Source organism: Alligator sinensis, unplaced genomic scaffold, assembly GCF_000455745.1.
Source record: "Alligator sinensis unplaced genomic scaffold, ASM45574v1 scaffold193_1, whole genome shotgun sequence".
NCBI lineage: Eukaryota > Metazoa > Chordata > Crocodylia > Alligatoridae > Alligator > Alligator sinensis.
In genome coordinates this window covers 794,773-810,784 of record NW_005842199.1, presented here as the reverse complement: position 1 = coordinate 810,784, position 16,012 = coordinate 794,773, and the positions used below count along the sequence as shown (strand labels likewise).

The 16,012-nt window shown below is 40.1% G+C and overlaps 1 protein-coding gene across 9 annotated transcripts in view; it reads left to right on the top strand.

Annotated features, from left to right (window-relative positions):
• UROS (uroporphyrinogen III synthase) overlaps positions 1-16,012 on the top strand; it is a 66,069-nt gene that overhangs the window by 34,589 nt on the left and 15,468 nt on the right. For 2 of the 9 annotated variants that reach the window (XR_324177.3, XR_003094762.1), the window contains exons 7-10: positions 2,282-2,365; positions 3,160-3,245; positions 5,382-5,480; positions 11,206-11,389. Coding sequence is in view for 4 of the 9 variants with exons in the window: in XM_025207562.1 (XP_025063347.1) it covers positions 2,282-2,365; positions 3,160-3,245; positions 5,382-5,480; positions 6,156-6,407 (521 nt within the window). In the remaining 5 variants the exon portion in view is untranslated. The other 7 variants (XR_003094764.1, XR_003094763.1, XM_006026583.3 and 4 more) reach the window with 7 other exon arrangements.

Sequence of the window (16,012 nt, the reverse complement as noted above, 5' to 3'; positions counted from 1 at the left end):
ACAGAACCAAGGAGGTGATACTTCCCCTCTATCAGGCGCTGGTCAGACCACAGTTGGAGTACTGCGTGCAATTTTGGGCGCCACACTTCAAGAGGGATGTGGATTACCTTTAGAGGGTCCGGAGAAGGGCCACTCTTATGGTTAAGGGCTTGCAGGCCAAGTCCTACGAGGAGAGACTGGGGCACCTGGACCTCTTCAGCCTCCGCAAGAGAAGTTTGAGAGGCGACCTTGTGGCTGCCTATAAGTTCATCATGGGGGCACAGAAGGGAATTGGTGAGGCTTTACTCGCCAAGGCGCCCCTGGGGGTTACAAGAAATAATGGCCATAAACTAGCAGAGAGCATGGCCACAAGCTAGCAGAGAGCAGATTTAGACTGGACATTAGGAAGAACTTCTTCCCAGTTAGAGTGGCCAAAGTCTGGAACGGGCTCCCAAGGGAGGTGGTGCTCTCCCCTACCCTGGGGGTCTTCAAGAGGAGGTTAGATAGGCATCTGGCTGGGGTCATCTGAACCCAGCACTCTTTCCTGCCTATGCAGGGGGTCAAACTCGATGATCTATTGAGGTCCCTTCCAACCCTAACATCTATGAATCTAAAAGGACTAGGAAACCTATACGTTTACTTGGCCTTCAGGCTGATGTTGAAGTACAGTGATCCAGATTTGAATCTAAAGTCTAAATAAAGATATAATAGAAGAATTAAATGGGCTGCATTGGACTGCCCCCAGTGCAATTTTCTTCTTTTCTTTTCGTTTCCTTTTTAAATACAACACCTGGTACCTGGTCCTGACTGGAGCTACAGATACTTCTTCTTTTTCTTCAGACCCAGAAACACCTTTTATGTTATTTTCAAAACACAAATGTCAGTTGCAGTGAGGACAAAAAAAAGGAAAGAAAAATAATGCTTCCAAAGAACAACTCTAAATTACTAATTTAAAAAATCCATAATATACAGCAGAATATTGAACATGACCCCATACGAAGATTAGTGGTGCCTCATTTCATCCAGTCAGGTTCAAAAACCCTACAGTCATTTTTTACGTCTATCAGAGACTTCACTTTCCTTTCTCTTTCCAACATCTAAGGTATGTATATGCAGAGATTCCACTTGTGGCCCCCTAGAAATGACTGTATAGAGAACTGCTGTCTGGTAGTTCCTTTTGAGTGTGTGTAGTTAGCCTGATAGTTCAGCTAAGGATCTTATAGCACACAGGTTCTCAACCTAAGTGCTGCAAGATCCTTTTAAGTGTGCTGTATGCTGCCACTCAATATTAGCAATGTTGGGTACACAGACACCTACACATGACTCACAAGAGAAACCCAGAGATTTCAAACAGGAATTCATAATGTCAGAAATATTCTGTTGTGGTTTTCTGAGTTCTTTGCACCAGAATTGCAGACTATTATTTTTTTCATAGTTAAAAAAAAAAAAAGAGAACCCTAAGAGCTGGCATTTTCCAAGGAGTGCTTTGAGTCTAAAAAGGTTGGGAACCATTCTTATAGAGTCTGTAGCCCAAATCTGTCATCATCATGGCTGAAAAATCTTTGTAGATCAGTTGGAAAGAAGCAAGTGTCAGAAATACGCAACCCCAAACTGTTACCATTCCAAGAGCAGTCAGGAAAGAGCTCTAGGTCTCCCAATTAATCTCAGCAAGCTTTTCCCAATGTAAGAAGTGTCCTTGTCCTCTACCTCCTTGCCTCCCAAAGGTTAAGGGTGATGGTACATTGCTACTGGGAATAGGAGCCATTCCTCCCTTGGTTATAAGGGAAAAAATGCTCTGGGTAGCTTTGGAAATTCTCTACAAATGATTCAGTCCATTTTACATAAGATGAGCTTCCATCATTGTATCCATGGCTCAGCAAGCTATGGATGGACACATTCTGCTGGATTAAGCCGTTAAATACCAAAATATGTGTCTGTGAAAACTGGGCAATTCTGAAAGCCTGATGAGGAGGAGATAATTTACACAATGCTTGGTTATTCTGTGTTGAAAGGAAATTGAATATAGCAGAGCAGTTTATCTTTTGCCAGATTTCTTTAGCCAGTGAATTTGTATTACAGTAATGGGATCTTTTTTAATTTACATGCTAAGTAGCCTTTACCTTCTGAATTACAGATGTGACTTGAACTGCAACTGTTTTCCATGATTTTTAGGATTGTATGAGACTGCAATGCTACATTTTCAGTATATGTACAAAAATTGGCACTTTCAAAGATCTTTTGTGATTTCAATGAAAAAGGTAACCTTATAACCCATTTAACAAGGTTGCTTGTTTGCTTACAGAGGAGACACCAAATTCATCATCTCTTCTTTTTCCTTGTGGAGCTCTCAAAAGAGAAGTACTTCCAACAGTGCTCAAGGAAAAAGGTTGGTATTTCCTTAGATGTTTATTTTGGTTAGTTGATTTATTATTATGAGCAACATTGTCCCCTGCACTCCTCACAATGATAGCAAAAGATTAAAAATGTTCTCATTATCAAGAGGAGGCTGCCACCCATTGTTCAGCCACTGCAACACTGTTCTTGTTGCTGCTGGGTGGCAGAAGGGACAAGACTGCTTGCAGGGTTCCCAGAAACAGCAAGGTCTGACTTGAGGGGAGGGGTCCCTATCCCTGTTATTGCCTGGCAGTAATGGGAATGGGGCAATCTGCAAGTCTCCCTGATGGCTCACCACTGTAGGGGGCACTCTACTATCCAGAGCACTATGGATAGCGAAGGATCTAAGATCTGGCCCAGCATGACAAAGTTTGCTGTCTAAAACAGCAATTTCATCATGGATCCACCATTTTTGTGGTGGATCAGCCATTTTGACGCTAGGACAACTTCCTTTAAGGTATGGCTTATTTATATGTCATGGGAAACTTGCATATATCCTCTGACAAACGTAATATCGGCCAGGGGCAAGGGAAGTTGCAGTAATTAATTGATATATGTAATATGCTTTGAGATCCTCAGATTATGAATGCATAGCCATATAAAAGCTCTAAAATTATATTCGGTAGCTGTAGAAATGCCTAGGAAGCTATTAAAAATATTTCTGTGTCTTAGCCATTGAAGTGATGCATTTAAATGTAGTCAGAATTATAGAAGTGCTTTATTGGAATAACAACAGCATTAAATCCTGTTAAATAGTAAGCACATGTTCTTTTTTCTCAATTCCAGGTATTTTACTGGAAAGCCTCACTGTTTATCAGACTGCTCAACATCCCAATCTCCAAGAATCCTTGAAGAATTATTTCTCACAACAGGTAGCACACATTCAAGAAGACCACTATAAAGGGATGGTTTTCTGAAGCTTATGTAAAACCTGTTAAAATGCTACAAGATGTCATTGTAGGGTATAGAAACAAAGGCTATAAACAAGCTTCCTATATTCTCTTCATAATGGGTACTAAGGTAATGCTTGGGTAATGTTGTAGTCATTTGGACATTGTGAATGAGGCCTTAAAATTGGATATAGTTTCCCCTAAAACTTTAACACAGTAGCACATAGGCATAAAAGGAGTGAGTTAGAGAAAGTCCTAAAATACCCAGTTGTCTCTATTTGGGGGAGGAAAGGGAAGGCCCTTTCAGATTTTCATCCAGTTTTTAAGCTATATTTTATACAAGAATTACTGGGAGCGGGGGAAACTATTTATATAAATAATTACCTATTCCATTTGTTCTTTTTGAATTGCTTCACAAAGCTCTGAAAAAAATCATGTTAGATTCCATCACGAGAGCCTCAATTACTGTGGGGTGCTATTGATTCACTTACTAATGATCATACACACAGGATCTCCTGTCATTTTCAGTGTCATTGAACCTGCTGGCCACAACTATCTCAATCTGCATCCAGCACTAATTATCTGCTGTCCATGGTTGCTGAGCAGTGTTCCTTCTCTCATTATTTCATTTGAGAATGCATTACTGATTCTCTTCTAGTACTACAATTTTGGATGATATGCTGCCCTCTAAAGGATCACTAGGTGTGCCTGTTAGAATTGTTACAAAAAGTGCTTTTTACCATCTGCTAAACATCATTAGGCTGAGATCAGTGCCTAACAAAGTAGATTTGGAGCTACTGATAAAAGCTTTTGTTTGCTCAAGATTAGATTATTGAATGTTTTGTTTGTGGGAGCCTGGTGTTACAGCTAGGTTTCAGCTTATTCAAAATAATAGCCTTGCCTCCAGACACCTGCCTGTCTGAACATCTTGCTCCGCTTTTAAAGGCGTCATATTGACTTACTGTTAAATTACATATTGATTTCAAAGTTCTTCTACTCATGGAAAGTCCTGAATGGCTTCACCTGCCCAGCCTAACTGATATACTGTGCTACACTTATGCTCCCAGACAGATAATACAATTATTATAAGTATATTATTTGGTTGGCACTAGCATAAATTTGAGTCAATAGCAGGCAGGATATTTTCTAATGTCTCCTTTTTATGTGATTTAGAGAGGTTCTTGTCATTCCAGGCAAAACTAATAAGATATGCTTGCTTTCTACTTTTAGCCATTCTTAAATAATAGTTTTGTTAAACATACAGCTCCCTGACATTTGATATTGAAAGTCTAGAGATAAATATAAAGAAGTAATGTTGAGCACTGTTTGAAAGCCAGAAATACTGAGCTGAACCAGCATTCCAATCTCCATGACCAAAATCTAGCTTCTAAATGGTAAATTTTAAAACAAAAATGGATGCCTTCCACAGAGTTTGAGCACAGCCTTGCACCAAACTGATTTCTTTGTAGATTTAGTCTTCAGAAGCAGCCTTCTCCAAGCCTGCCAATCCTGAAAAAAAATGTATGCAGTACAGATGACTTCATGCCTTCCTCAGTCTAAGGAAGCTTGCTAATATTTCCTCCCTGTTAAAAAAAAAATGCTGCTGCATAATAAGGTTGTCATTCAGAGCTTTATCAGGTAATATTCTGGGGGTAAAAAGCCTTTGCATTGTGTCTGCTCAGCTGTAGAACCCAAGACTCGGTAGTCATTTCTCCTGTTCTAAACTACTTTGCTATAGCAGCTGCATAAGCAGGGAAAATTTAGGGTGAGCAATGAGGATGTACAGGATGGGAAGCAGAGGGCCTATGTCCAGAGCTGGCGGAGTTTTGAGAACCATCAGGGAATCACTTGCATGACCTTGGAGAATGAATGGCAAAAAATCACACTTGAATTTCAGGTAGTTCCACATGGGGACAGCCTTGCCAAACTCTGCGCACCCATCGTGCTGCTGCCAGCCTTTCACAGTAAATCATTTTGGCTGGCTAAATTCAGCTCTTCTTAGCTGCCAGCACTGCATCTCCACATAGAGACTGCTGAATGGATTTATATGAAGCCGTGTTCTGATATGCTGCTCAAGTCAACAGAAATCTGTTCCAACACGCTGTTCCTTTTATACAGGGGATGCCAGCAAGCATTGCGTTCTTCAGCCCATCTGGTGTCAAATTTTGTCTTCAGCATATTCAGAAGTTTTCTGGCAATTTTGCTGATCAAATTAAGGTAAAGTCCCCAAACAACTATAAACACACTGGTGTTTACTAACGTGGAAGCAGAGGATTGAAAGGAGGGCTGAGTTGTATTTCTTACATCCACTGTTACAGTGAGACTTGGAACAAGTCACTGGGCTCTCTGTCTGTACTGAAGGATAACAATTCCTGGCCACTGCGAATTTTTCTAATCTTCGGTCAAAACAATGCTGCTGCAAAGATGAATTTTTTTTTTAATTAAATACTTTAGATTCTCACTGCTAGTTACAATTAGCTGTATACCTCGTTTTTCCTTAAATCTGCAGTTAAAATAAGATTATTTAAAAGCAAACCAGCAGCAAGGAGTTCATCAATAGGTTTTTAAATGTTGGCCCTTTTCTGTTTAAAAATTCCATCTAATTGCAGAACTTTAATCCTTCGGAAGAAAATCCTATCATCAGATTCCTTCCAGGCATTTAAAAACATTCTTGCAATTTAACAGTGATATGCAGTGTAATACGTATGGTATTTATGGAAGGTTGATACTTTTAGAACAGTGCTTCTCAAAGTGGTGGTCCGTGGACCGGTGCCGGTCCGCGAGCCACCACTCGCTGGCCCGCAGCGAGTTGCCAGGAAAGAAAGAAATATATTTTCAGAAGCATAACATTGATATGTCATGCACCACAGTTCGTATGTTCCAATACTCCAGGTCACGTCAATCCTGCGATGTGAGGAAAGAGAAAGAAACAGCCAGTCGCGCATTTGTGTAGCGCTGTTACATGCAGTTGCTGCCACCAACTGGACCGGGCACCGGTCCCTGGCCCACTGGAAAAAAAATTGCCGGTCCGCCACATCAGACAGTTTGAGAAGCACTGTTTTAGAAGATGCTGGCTATAGCTTGTTATCCTTTTCCACTGATGATCGTTCTTCAGAATGGGACTGTGGGGGAAGAGTTGAATAGATGAAGTTCAAACCACCACAAAAATACGTCATTTGTTTGCAGCTCAGAAATACTGCATGTGAATTAGAGGGGCCCCTCACTGGCCATCCATGTCCTAACTGAAAAGTGGAGACCCATCCTTTTCCAATTTTAATCCTACTCTCTGGCCTAAAGTAGAAGAGGCACTTGAGCTGAAGGGATTCCTTCTTTCTCCTCTGTAGTTTCAATTAGTTTTAACTCCTGTGGCAAAAAGCTGGTCCTACGTTCACACTAGAGATGGTTCTGTGTTGTGCATAGTTCTGAGCTCCTGAATAGTTCTCTCTGCAGGAGCTGCAGAGGCTGGAGTTGGATCAATAGGGACCAGCTGTAGAGTTTAGCATTAGCATCAGTTTCTCAAAAGTGGAAGCTGTGGGGTAGAAGTGTGGCTTTGAATCTCCCTTTACTTCATACTTTCTGTACCTGAATAAATAAATCTGCTTGGCCTGATTGAAGATCATTATCTTTTATACATGTACCTAAGTTCTGGCTCAGTGTACCACCATCATTCTTTATGGTCCAAGACAAGATAAACTGCTGATTTAGAAGCCTAGAAATTCCTGGGCAAGGACTGTGTTTGACAGCTCTACCACACACATGCACTATGAGACTATCTTCTGTACAGGTAAAAGCTTGTGTGTGCAAGAGACTAAGCTTTCCAAAACCTCAAAGAATTCTCTCACTGTCTGTTTCAAGTGCAGGGCACCTGTCTTTGGTCTTGCCTGCTATAACAATCCTGCACAGCACAGCTGCTGTTAAGCAAATACAATTAGAAAGGTAGATTTTATTTATTTTTTTAACAGGAGAGAGGGAGGAAAAAGCCTATTACAACTGCTACCCGCATTACTCAGTGCACTATTAGAGAGAGCTCACATGCAAGCGAGGAGGTAAAATAAGAACCTGAATAGAATAAATCAGCAACAGCACCATAACTAAACTGTCACAACAGGGCCTCACCAGGTAACTTCTGTTACAGCATTTGCAAAGCAGACTAACAAAATACCTTGTGAAACCACGCTGTAAAAAGAGTTCATTTTATTATTCTACATCTTCAGGGAGCCGAACCTCTTTGAACCTTTTTTTGGGTGTCACATGATATTTGCATACAGCAGTGAGAGTAAGAGGAACAGGAATCCATGAAGTTTATGTTGGTTCAAGCTATCAGTAGCCTGTATCCTGGAGTCAGAAGCAGGTTGTGGGTTGAGTTCAAAGCAGGGATGTTTGCATTTGATCATCATCATTAATCATCACAGCAATTGCTAGGAATAGCTATAGATAGAGGGTTTCTAGTGAATATAGAAATCATTCACTAATAAAATGGCAAAAATATTCAGTTTGCACTGAAAACAGCCAACATGCTTGAGCCCATATTAATCTGACATTTCCAAGTTAGATGTGCTTATGATGTCAGTTACTTCAGTTTCTAGTATTCTGTCCTGCACATCATGCAATGAGAGCAGATCTGCACACTGTTTTTTTTCCGCTGTCTTGTTCATGACTAATTTATCACTTCAGTTTGCTGCTATTGGTCCAACAACTGCTGAAGCAATGGAAGCTGAAGGAGTCCCTGTCAGTTGCACTGCAGAGAATCCTACTCCACAGGACCTTGCTGCTGGCATCAAAAAAGTCTTTCATTTGTAGAACTGCTATTTATAGAGAAGCACCCACCTCTGTTTGCCTCCATCCAGGCTGCTGTAATCGTCCTTGAGAAATTCTGCAGTTCATCAACGTGTAATTGACATGAACAGTGGATGAAATAGTTATGTTTTGCTGAATACTTCCTGTGTACTGCTTAACCCACTGGCAGTTAGTATCATTGTATACTAGTAACATGCCTGGAATAGCTAGATTGATGAGGAAGCAGAAGTTAAGCCAATTCTGGTGACTTACTTCAACAGCATCATTAAAGACAGCAGCTTGGTATCATCAGGAGCCCAAAAGAGCAAGTCATCATCCAGTATGCCAAGAAAACTAGATTAACAAACAAGTAATTAGGGAGTGCCTGTTGCTTTTAAATACTTAATTTATTTCTCATAGTCTAGATCTGCTTTACATTCTGGCAAAAGACCTTTCAAAAATGCACATCAAAACTTCAAATGATTTGGCCCATCAGAAATTAGTTTTGCCCACTGGGAGCTCAGGTTTGTATATGGCATTTTTTTTGTATTACATGTTTACCCCCATTTCTTGTATAGTCAGTCTTAATGGGTCTCATTATGCCATCACGTACATTCTTGTTAAAGCTAATGACTTTCACTTTAAACATATGAAAGCAAAATTTGGCTCACCAGCTCACAAAATAAATAGTCTTCTTCAATATGAGTAATTTAGGCTGACATTTCCTTGAAACTCAATAGTTTCACAGTTTGCAAGAAGATGAATGCTGGACTTGCTTCTTCATATAATTACATGCACGGTGTACCACATCAAGTAACTTACGTTACGTGAAGTGGGGTGTTAAGAGTTAATGGACAAAAAAACCCAAAAAACTCGTTGTAAAAAAAATGCTATCAAAATAAAACATTTTCTATTGTAAAACTCTTGCCAATCTATTCCATATTTATCTTAAACACAAATATTTGCCTGGATGATGGTTATGTATAATTAAATTAGGAAGGATTTATGCAACTGTTGCAAAAAGTTAGTTACAGACCTCCTAGCAGATCAACTGGATGATTCAGTGCATTTTTACACTGTTTTTTTAAGATTCATACGTCCATAGTTCTTCATTTTTTGGTTTTTACTCTTAACAGGAAGCAGGTTTATGCACAATAAAAATAATGACCGGTTAATGAAGAAACATAAGGATACCTTGTCATGTTAAAATCACCCATGTTAGATGTTGCTTATGGTTTAATTATTTATCTGATCAGGAGAATAAACCCATTTAACACTACTGAGCACCTTCAGCTGATATTGAGAGAAAGAGAATCTAAATGAGAGTATGGTCAAATTATAATCCTAAATGTAATTAAGCATGCTAGTTTGGGTCCAGAACATCCACAGAATAACAGAGATGCCTTACTTGCTGCAAATTTTCAAAGGCTAAGTTTAAAGTATGTGACCTGACTTAAATATAACAAGAATTCCTTATCCAGAATAGTTACGAAGATCTGAAACCACCTCTCACTCAAGTCAGTGGATATGTATATTTGTCATTTTAAACCGAGTCCAATAAGCATAACTATTTTGCTTTGAGAATCCACAGTGATTCAATTTCTTCATCTGAAGTAGTTTAAAAAATGTAATGGCTACACGATGTACTTTGTTATTGTTCTTACCCAAGTGTAGTGAAAAGCATCGTAAGAAACAAATCTTGAATTTCTCTTAAGAATAAACATTCAACACTGGAAGGACTTTATCATAAAAATCCTGTAAAAGACTCCAGCATTGCTACAACTGAATGTGGCTTCAGAACTGTGTATGGACATGCCCCAAAGGAAAGGAAAAAAGAATGATTAGGAAATAGGTTTTGACCTTCTCTGCCACAATTTTCTGTAACATGATTGAATGTACACTAAGTCAAGCTGTTTAGCATTCACATTCAGCCATTTGGTGGCATTATGGTAGCTGTAGAATATTCAATGTTCACTTCTTCTTTTAAGAATAAATCCATAGCAGACTGGATTTGGTAATCTGCTCAGGTCCCCTGCGATACCACTCAAAAAGCTTTGAACTTTCAGCTGGCTCAGTCTGACATAAGAAAGATCTGAAAGATTTATATAAAGCCTAGTGTCTCAGGGCACAAAGTGGGAATAGGGAGATGAGTGATCTGTTTGTGTGCTTAGCTTTTCTGCTTGGTCTGCCACGTAAGATTTTCTTGCATAGCTGTGTTGTTTGTAAGGGAAAGATGTCACACTTCTGACATCAATTTGTCAGCAAGAACCATAATGAAGTTACATGCCCTGCAAGTGCAGCTTAACTCCATTTGGGAAACTGGTTTCAGTGATCAGGGGCAATGCATAGGTGCATGCAGGTGCACGTGCACCCCGAGCATGGCGGTGCACCCCCTACAAAAAGGTGCTGCTGACACCTTCAGCGGTGCCTGCAGGCGATCTCCGCTTGCCAATGTGCCGCCAACACTGCCAACAGCATCTGTGGGTGGTTGCCGACCCCTGGTCTGCAGTTGTCACCCCACCCCACCCACTGTCAGTGGCGTCTGTGGGAGCTCCCGCTTACTGCCACCATCTTCCCCAGCCGCCGGGGGCACGCGTCATTCATGTCAGTGATATTACTGACAGTTCTAGTGCAGGTATAAGCTACATTTCTGTCAAAGGTCCACCAGCAGGCCCTTGGATATTAAAAAAAAAAAAAAGAGTAAATAAAATGATCCAATATGCCTGTTAAATTACAGCCCACTATCTTTCACTAACTGTGCCACAAGTGCATACCCATAGCCCACCTCAAACAGAGAGAGAGTTCCCCGGCCTCTGGACACTGCTCAGAAAGAGGCCTCTTTACTGCTCCAGAGACAGGATTTTGTCATGAAGTTCTCTCTGCCTCGTTTCCACATCTGACTGGGGGGAAGCCACATTTTCAGAAGTGAGTACTAATGCAGAGCGTCTCCCTTCAGATATGTACTGTCTGATTATGCTGAAGTGATTGCCACCACGATCTACGAGAGTCCAAAGGTTTCACAAGTAATTGGTTCCTCTGTGGGGATGGAGATCAACCATGTAATTACATGAATCTGGGCACTCAAATGTTAGAAGCCACTTATGAAGAGTGTAATATATTTGTTTAAAAAGGTGCTGTAAACTTGTCCTCTTTCCTCACTTTTTAGGGTGTACCACTTTTCTCCCCAAGATTAGTTTCTACTCTGTTCAGATCAGAGTTAAGTATGCACTTGTACATCTGATCTGCAGCTCAGGAGTTTGTACGTATTTGGCTGTTTAATGTGAAAAGGCAGAGGAAAAGACAGAAAAATACATTTGATATCCCCCAGCAAGGAAGTAAGTGATCTCAAGGTGAGCAATCTGTGAGTGAGTGATCTGACTACATCTGCTCTAAAACTTAACGTTTAAAGGTATCAGACAATAGCTTAGAGTCAACCATCAAACAACCTACGTGCCTTGTTACTGCTAAAGAAAATTCCCTTAGACTAAGTAAAAACATTTATTTGTTGAAAAGATTTTGACAGTGACAGTATTAAAAGAATATATTAAGTAAAATAATTTTCAGTGTAACTTATGGAAAGGCATTTAAAAATAAGAGATAATGAGCTTAAATTTGTGTTTAACTCAGGTAAAAGTTCATTTGACTGGTCACATTCTTGGGTTAAGCAGAGAATGAATGATACCCTCCCAATTAGACAAGATTTGAACTGAGCTCTTGACAGCAGGACAGTACAAAAAGCAGGATGACGGTGGAGTCTGAAAGGCCCGCTAACATCATGCTAGTCCTTTGTGAAGAGGGCTTAGTACTTCACTGAAGGAAGATGCACTACTTGCCTAGCAAGCCTGCACAATGAATACCACCAAGACACTATTACCCTGCTATTAGTCCATCAGTGTCTGCTCCTAATTCTCTTGGACAGGAGGTATGAAAGTTGGCCACCTCACTACACAACAAAAGAAAAGCTACATTACACAGGTTATTTAGTGTTCTGCAGTGTGTTCTGGCAGTCCCCGCTATGTAATTTCTCCTAGATGCCAAAGTGCATTAACTGTGAGGAGAGAGGAGAGAGAATTGCTGCTTATAAAACACAAGGGACAGAGTTTATAAGCACTAAAGCAATTCAGCTGTTTTACAGTGACTGGTCAGCATAACCACACAATCAAACACCATCCGCATAAACCACCTGAATCAGACCCTGCTGAAGGTGGCTAGTCCCTGTCCAACACGCAAAAGATACAGGTGTTAGATTATTTTTATGTTCCAACCCAAACATCTGTAAGGCTCTCCTTCCCAGTATTAATTTACCCAGGGAGAATGCTAACAGCCCAAGGCTCACTCCTCTAATTAAAATGACAAAAATATACAGATCCATAAATCAGAACCACAATTGGAATATTTGGTTAATATCGCTTAAGGACGAGAGATATAACAAGGGTGAAACAGGGGCTATGTTGGATTGAGATGGCTGAAAAGGAAGTAGGGGGAGGTGGGGAAATTGGACAGGGTTATTTCTTTCTGAAGTGCAACTGAGCTGAACACTATGGGCATTTATACACATGCTCTGAGACTGGGGGAGGAGCTGCTCTAATTAAAGCACCCAGAGCATCTTGTGTATCAGTGTCCTCACACTTAAAATGGCAGCGGGGGCATTTTATACAAAGCTCATTCAATGACCTTTAGATAAAGCACCCCCACCACCATTTTTAAGTGCAGGGACGCTGATACACAAGATGCTGGAGTCTGCTGGAGCACAGTAATTACCACACTCCAGCAGACTCAATTAAATTGAGTCTGCTCTGACATGCTGTAATTACAGTGTGTTGGAGCAGCCTCCTTGCTTGTGTATAGGTGCCCAGTGTTATAAAAATAAACAATGGGAATGGAAGACAACTCCTAGACATCGATCTAAGTCATGGAGATAGGCAAGATGCTTTTATATCTCCACCTCTAAATAGTGGCTGAGCCAAACCAAACTCTGCATGAGAGATAGGTTATAGGCTTGAAATTGCTCCAGTTAAAATCTAATGGCAGAGTGAACCGGGGGGGGAGGGTTGGGTGGAAAATTTGGAACCATTTGGTAATGTAGCCAGATAAGAATGAGCCAAAACTTGTTTCCCTGCAGTTGTTCAGCTTCCTTGCTCCCAGGAAAACAAAAAAATCAAAAAATCAGAATGCTGTGAGCAGTCACTGACTTGTATTTCAAACATCACTAACACAGATTTAAAAAGGAGTTAAACCATATACAGATGCTAGAAATAAAAACATGCCTTTTTTTTGCTTTAGCTTTGTGGGAAGAACCCCCATGCTGTGTGTCTGGCTCCAGAAAGAGAATAGCTCACTAGCAGTTCCCCATACTAGCTTAATTTCTTTTGCAGCGGTTGGTATTGGCTTCAGCAAAACTGTTATCACAGAACACTGCAGAGACCCTGTTCAAGCAAGAACAGACACCATGAAATCCAGCACAAGCTCTGTGCCTTTGCATGTGCCTAGATATGCTCAAGACAGGAGATAGAGCAAGGACCTGAAGGCAAACAGAAAGAACCAAAACCTCTGTGTTTTAAATACGTGATTTTTGTGAGGCTCCAATTCATGACTTGAATGCTTGGGATTGGCATTACAAAATTTGGTAGTTTGAAGAGGGCAGGAAGAGGAAAGAGAAAAAAAACAAACACTCATGCAATTTGCCTGGTAAATGCATAAACCTTGGGAAGTATTGCTGCCTTGTCAACAACACAGTACCCAGGTCTTTTGGAAGAGAGTGAGCATTTAGCAACTTCATGTTGCCATCACGCACTGTTTACCTTCCATCAGCCGACAAGGCTCACCTAAGCAGGAGGACAACTGAACACAAGATCACCCAAGAACATACAGAGAAGCTAATGTTTAGGATGATTTAGAAAATTGGTACATTGTAGGTGAAATTCCCCAATCTGCAAAAACTTACACTTTTGAATAATTAAACATGCGACTGCCAGCTACACCACTCACACATGATACTTTTGCAGGAACAGGGTTTATGTTACTACTGAATTAGGTGGATAATGTCATACTACCAGAGCAACAAATTGTAAGAAACGCTGCCTTTCAGGATCAGGGCTTAAAAATGAGAACTGAAGCTTTTACTCATTTGCTAAGCTTGCTTGGCAAGGACATATGGTCCATCTTTCTTGGTGGTTGCCCCCCAGCTCTGAAACTCCCTCCCCCTCGAGGCCCACCAGAACCTGAGCCTGGACGCCTTCTGGAAGCATGGTAAGACCTTTCTATTTGGGTAGGCGATTGACAGGCAGGGATAAACTGGGATTTTACTATATCGTTTATTTTAGTGCTCTGTTGGCATTTATGAATTTTGTTTCCCCCTAAGATTAGTTCTGTTCATTTGTTTTCTATGTTTTTTTTCCTCTTACTGTAAATCACCATAAACTTCTGTTGGGAAAGGCAGCATATACACCTAATAATAAAATAAAGCATTGGGAAGTGCCCTAGATGTCCTGCTACATTCCAGTTTTGCAAATAAGGGGATCCTAGGCAGATATTAAGCAGCAGGAAATGCCTGACCCCGATTTCACTGCCATAAGTCAAAGAAAAAGATCGTTTAATGCATTAATTCACAGTACTATTCTAGTCCTCTTTTAGCAGTTAGAGAGGATTACAACATGAAAAGAAAGCTGGACTTTAAATTTTTACTTGGCCACTAATGGTATTTCCCAATACTATAGCTGAGAAGCCACGTAAGTACTTGGTCATATGATCGTTGGTTTGCATCGTTAGAGATTGTCCACATAAGCTATTTAGTTTTAAAGACAGAATCATGAAAAATTAGTACGTACGTAAAAGATGCAGAGTGGCATGAACTGATGACATTCATAAATTAGATTATATACACATTAATGGCATTATTATTGGAACTCATACCTAGCAGAAGCCTTTTCCCTGATGTTTCATATAACACAGGTTTTCAGGCTTGAGAAGAAGTTCATATGTTTAAGTCCCGGGGACTTGTTAAAGAACTGCTCCTTCCCTTGTTCCAATCCAGTTAATGCTACAGGACAGATGACAGCTTAATGTTCTATTTAGTCATTAAAATGACCAAAGATATTAATCGTTTTTATAGGAGATCCAACTCAAAAGGACTTGATTGATTAAAAGTGCATCGTCCTATTTTATTTGGCTCTAAAATCCTCTAAAGTCAAAGAAACACTTAGCCCAGGGCCACAAAGGTATTTTGGCACTTCCTATTTTTTAAATGTCAAAGATTTCAGCAGTGAATCCTACTGAAGATACTACTCAATCTCAACAATTGTACTGTAGCCATCTTAACAGAAATATAGAATCTACATATTATTCATATGGACAAGCACACCTTTGAGTCAGCAGTAGGAAGCTCAGTGAGGCAGGGCAGTTGGTAGCTCCATCACATTTCTGCAGAATTGCAGGGCATAAATTGTAAGTATAACTAGGTGAAGAAAAATGGGACTGCATAGGATATTCTTGATGTGTATTTAGCCTGAATGATCTGTGATAGCACGTGATACTTAGTGAGACATCTCTTGATGGTCAGAGTCTGGGTCAAGTTTGACAGCTGACAGGAAGAACGTAATTAGGGATTTAAAATCCACTTTTTAGAGTCCAATTACACTCTAACATAGTTCATCTTCAGAATTAATTATCAGAATTAATTTCTTCCTACATCTGGATATCCCAATCCATCTACTGGCAAGAAATACATGTCATTCAACAGTTTTCTTCTGTTCACTACACAGTGATTTCTTTCATTAACTCACAAATGAAAGGCAATAAAATTCATAAAAGATATTTTGTGCTTAACATTAATACTGCTTTGGTTTTTCAGCAATATTTATAATATGTCTTAACTAACTTCAAAACCAGAATTTTCTCTTGCTTGAGGTGAATATAGAGTAGATTACAATTACTATTTTACGTTGGACTGCTCTTTCAGGTTATCACCTTAACTG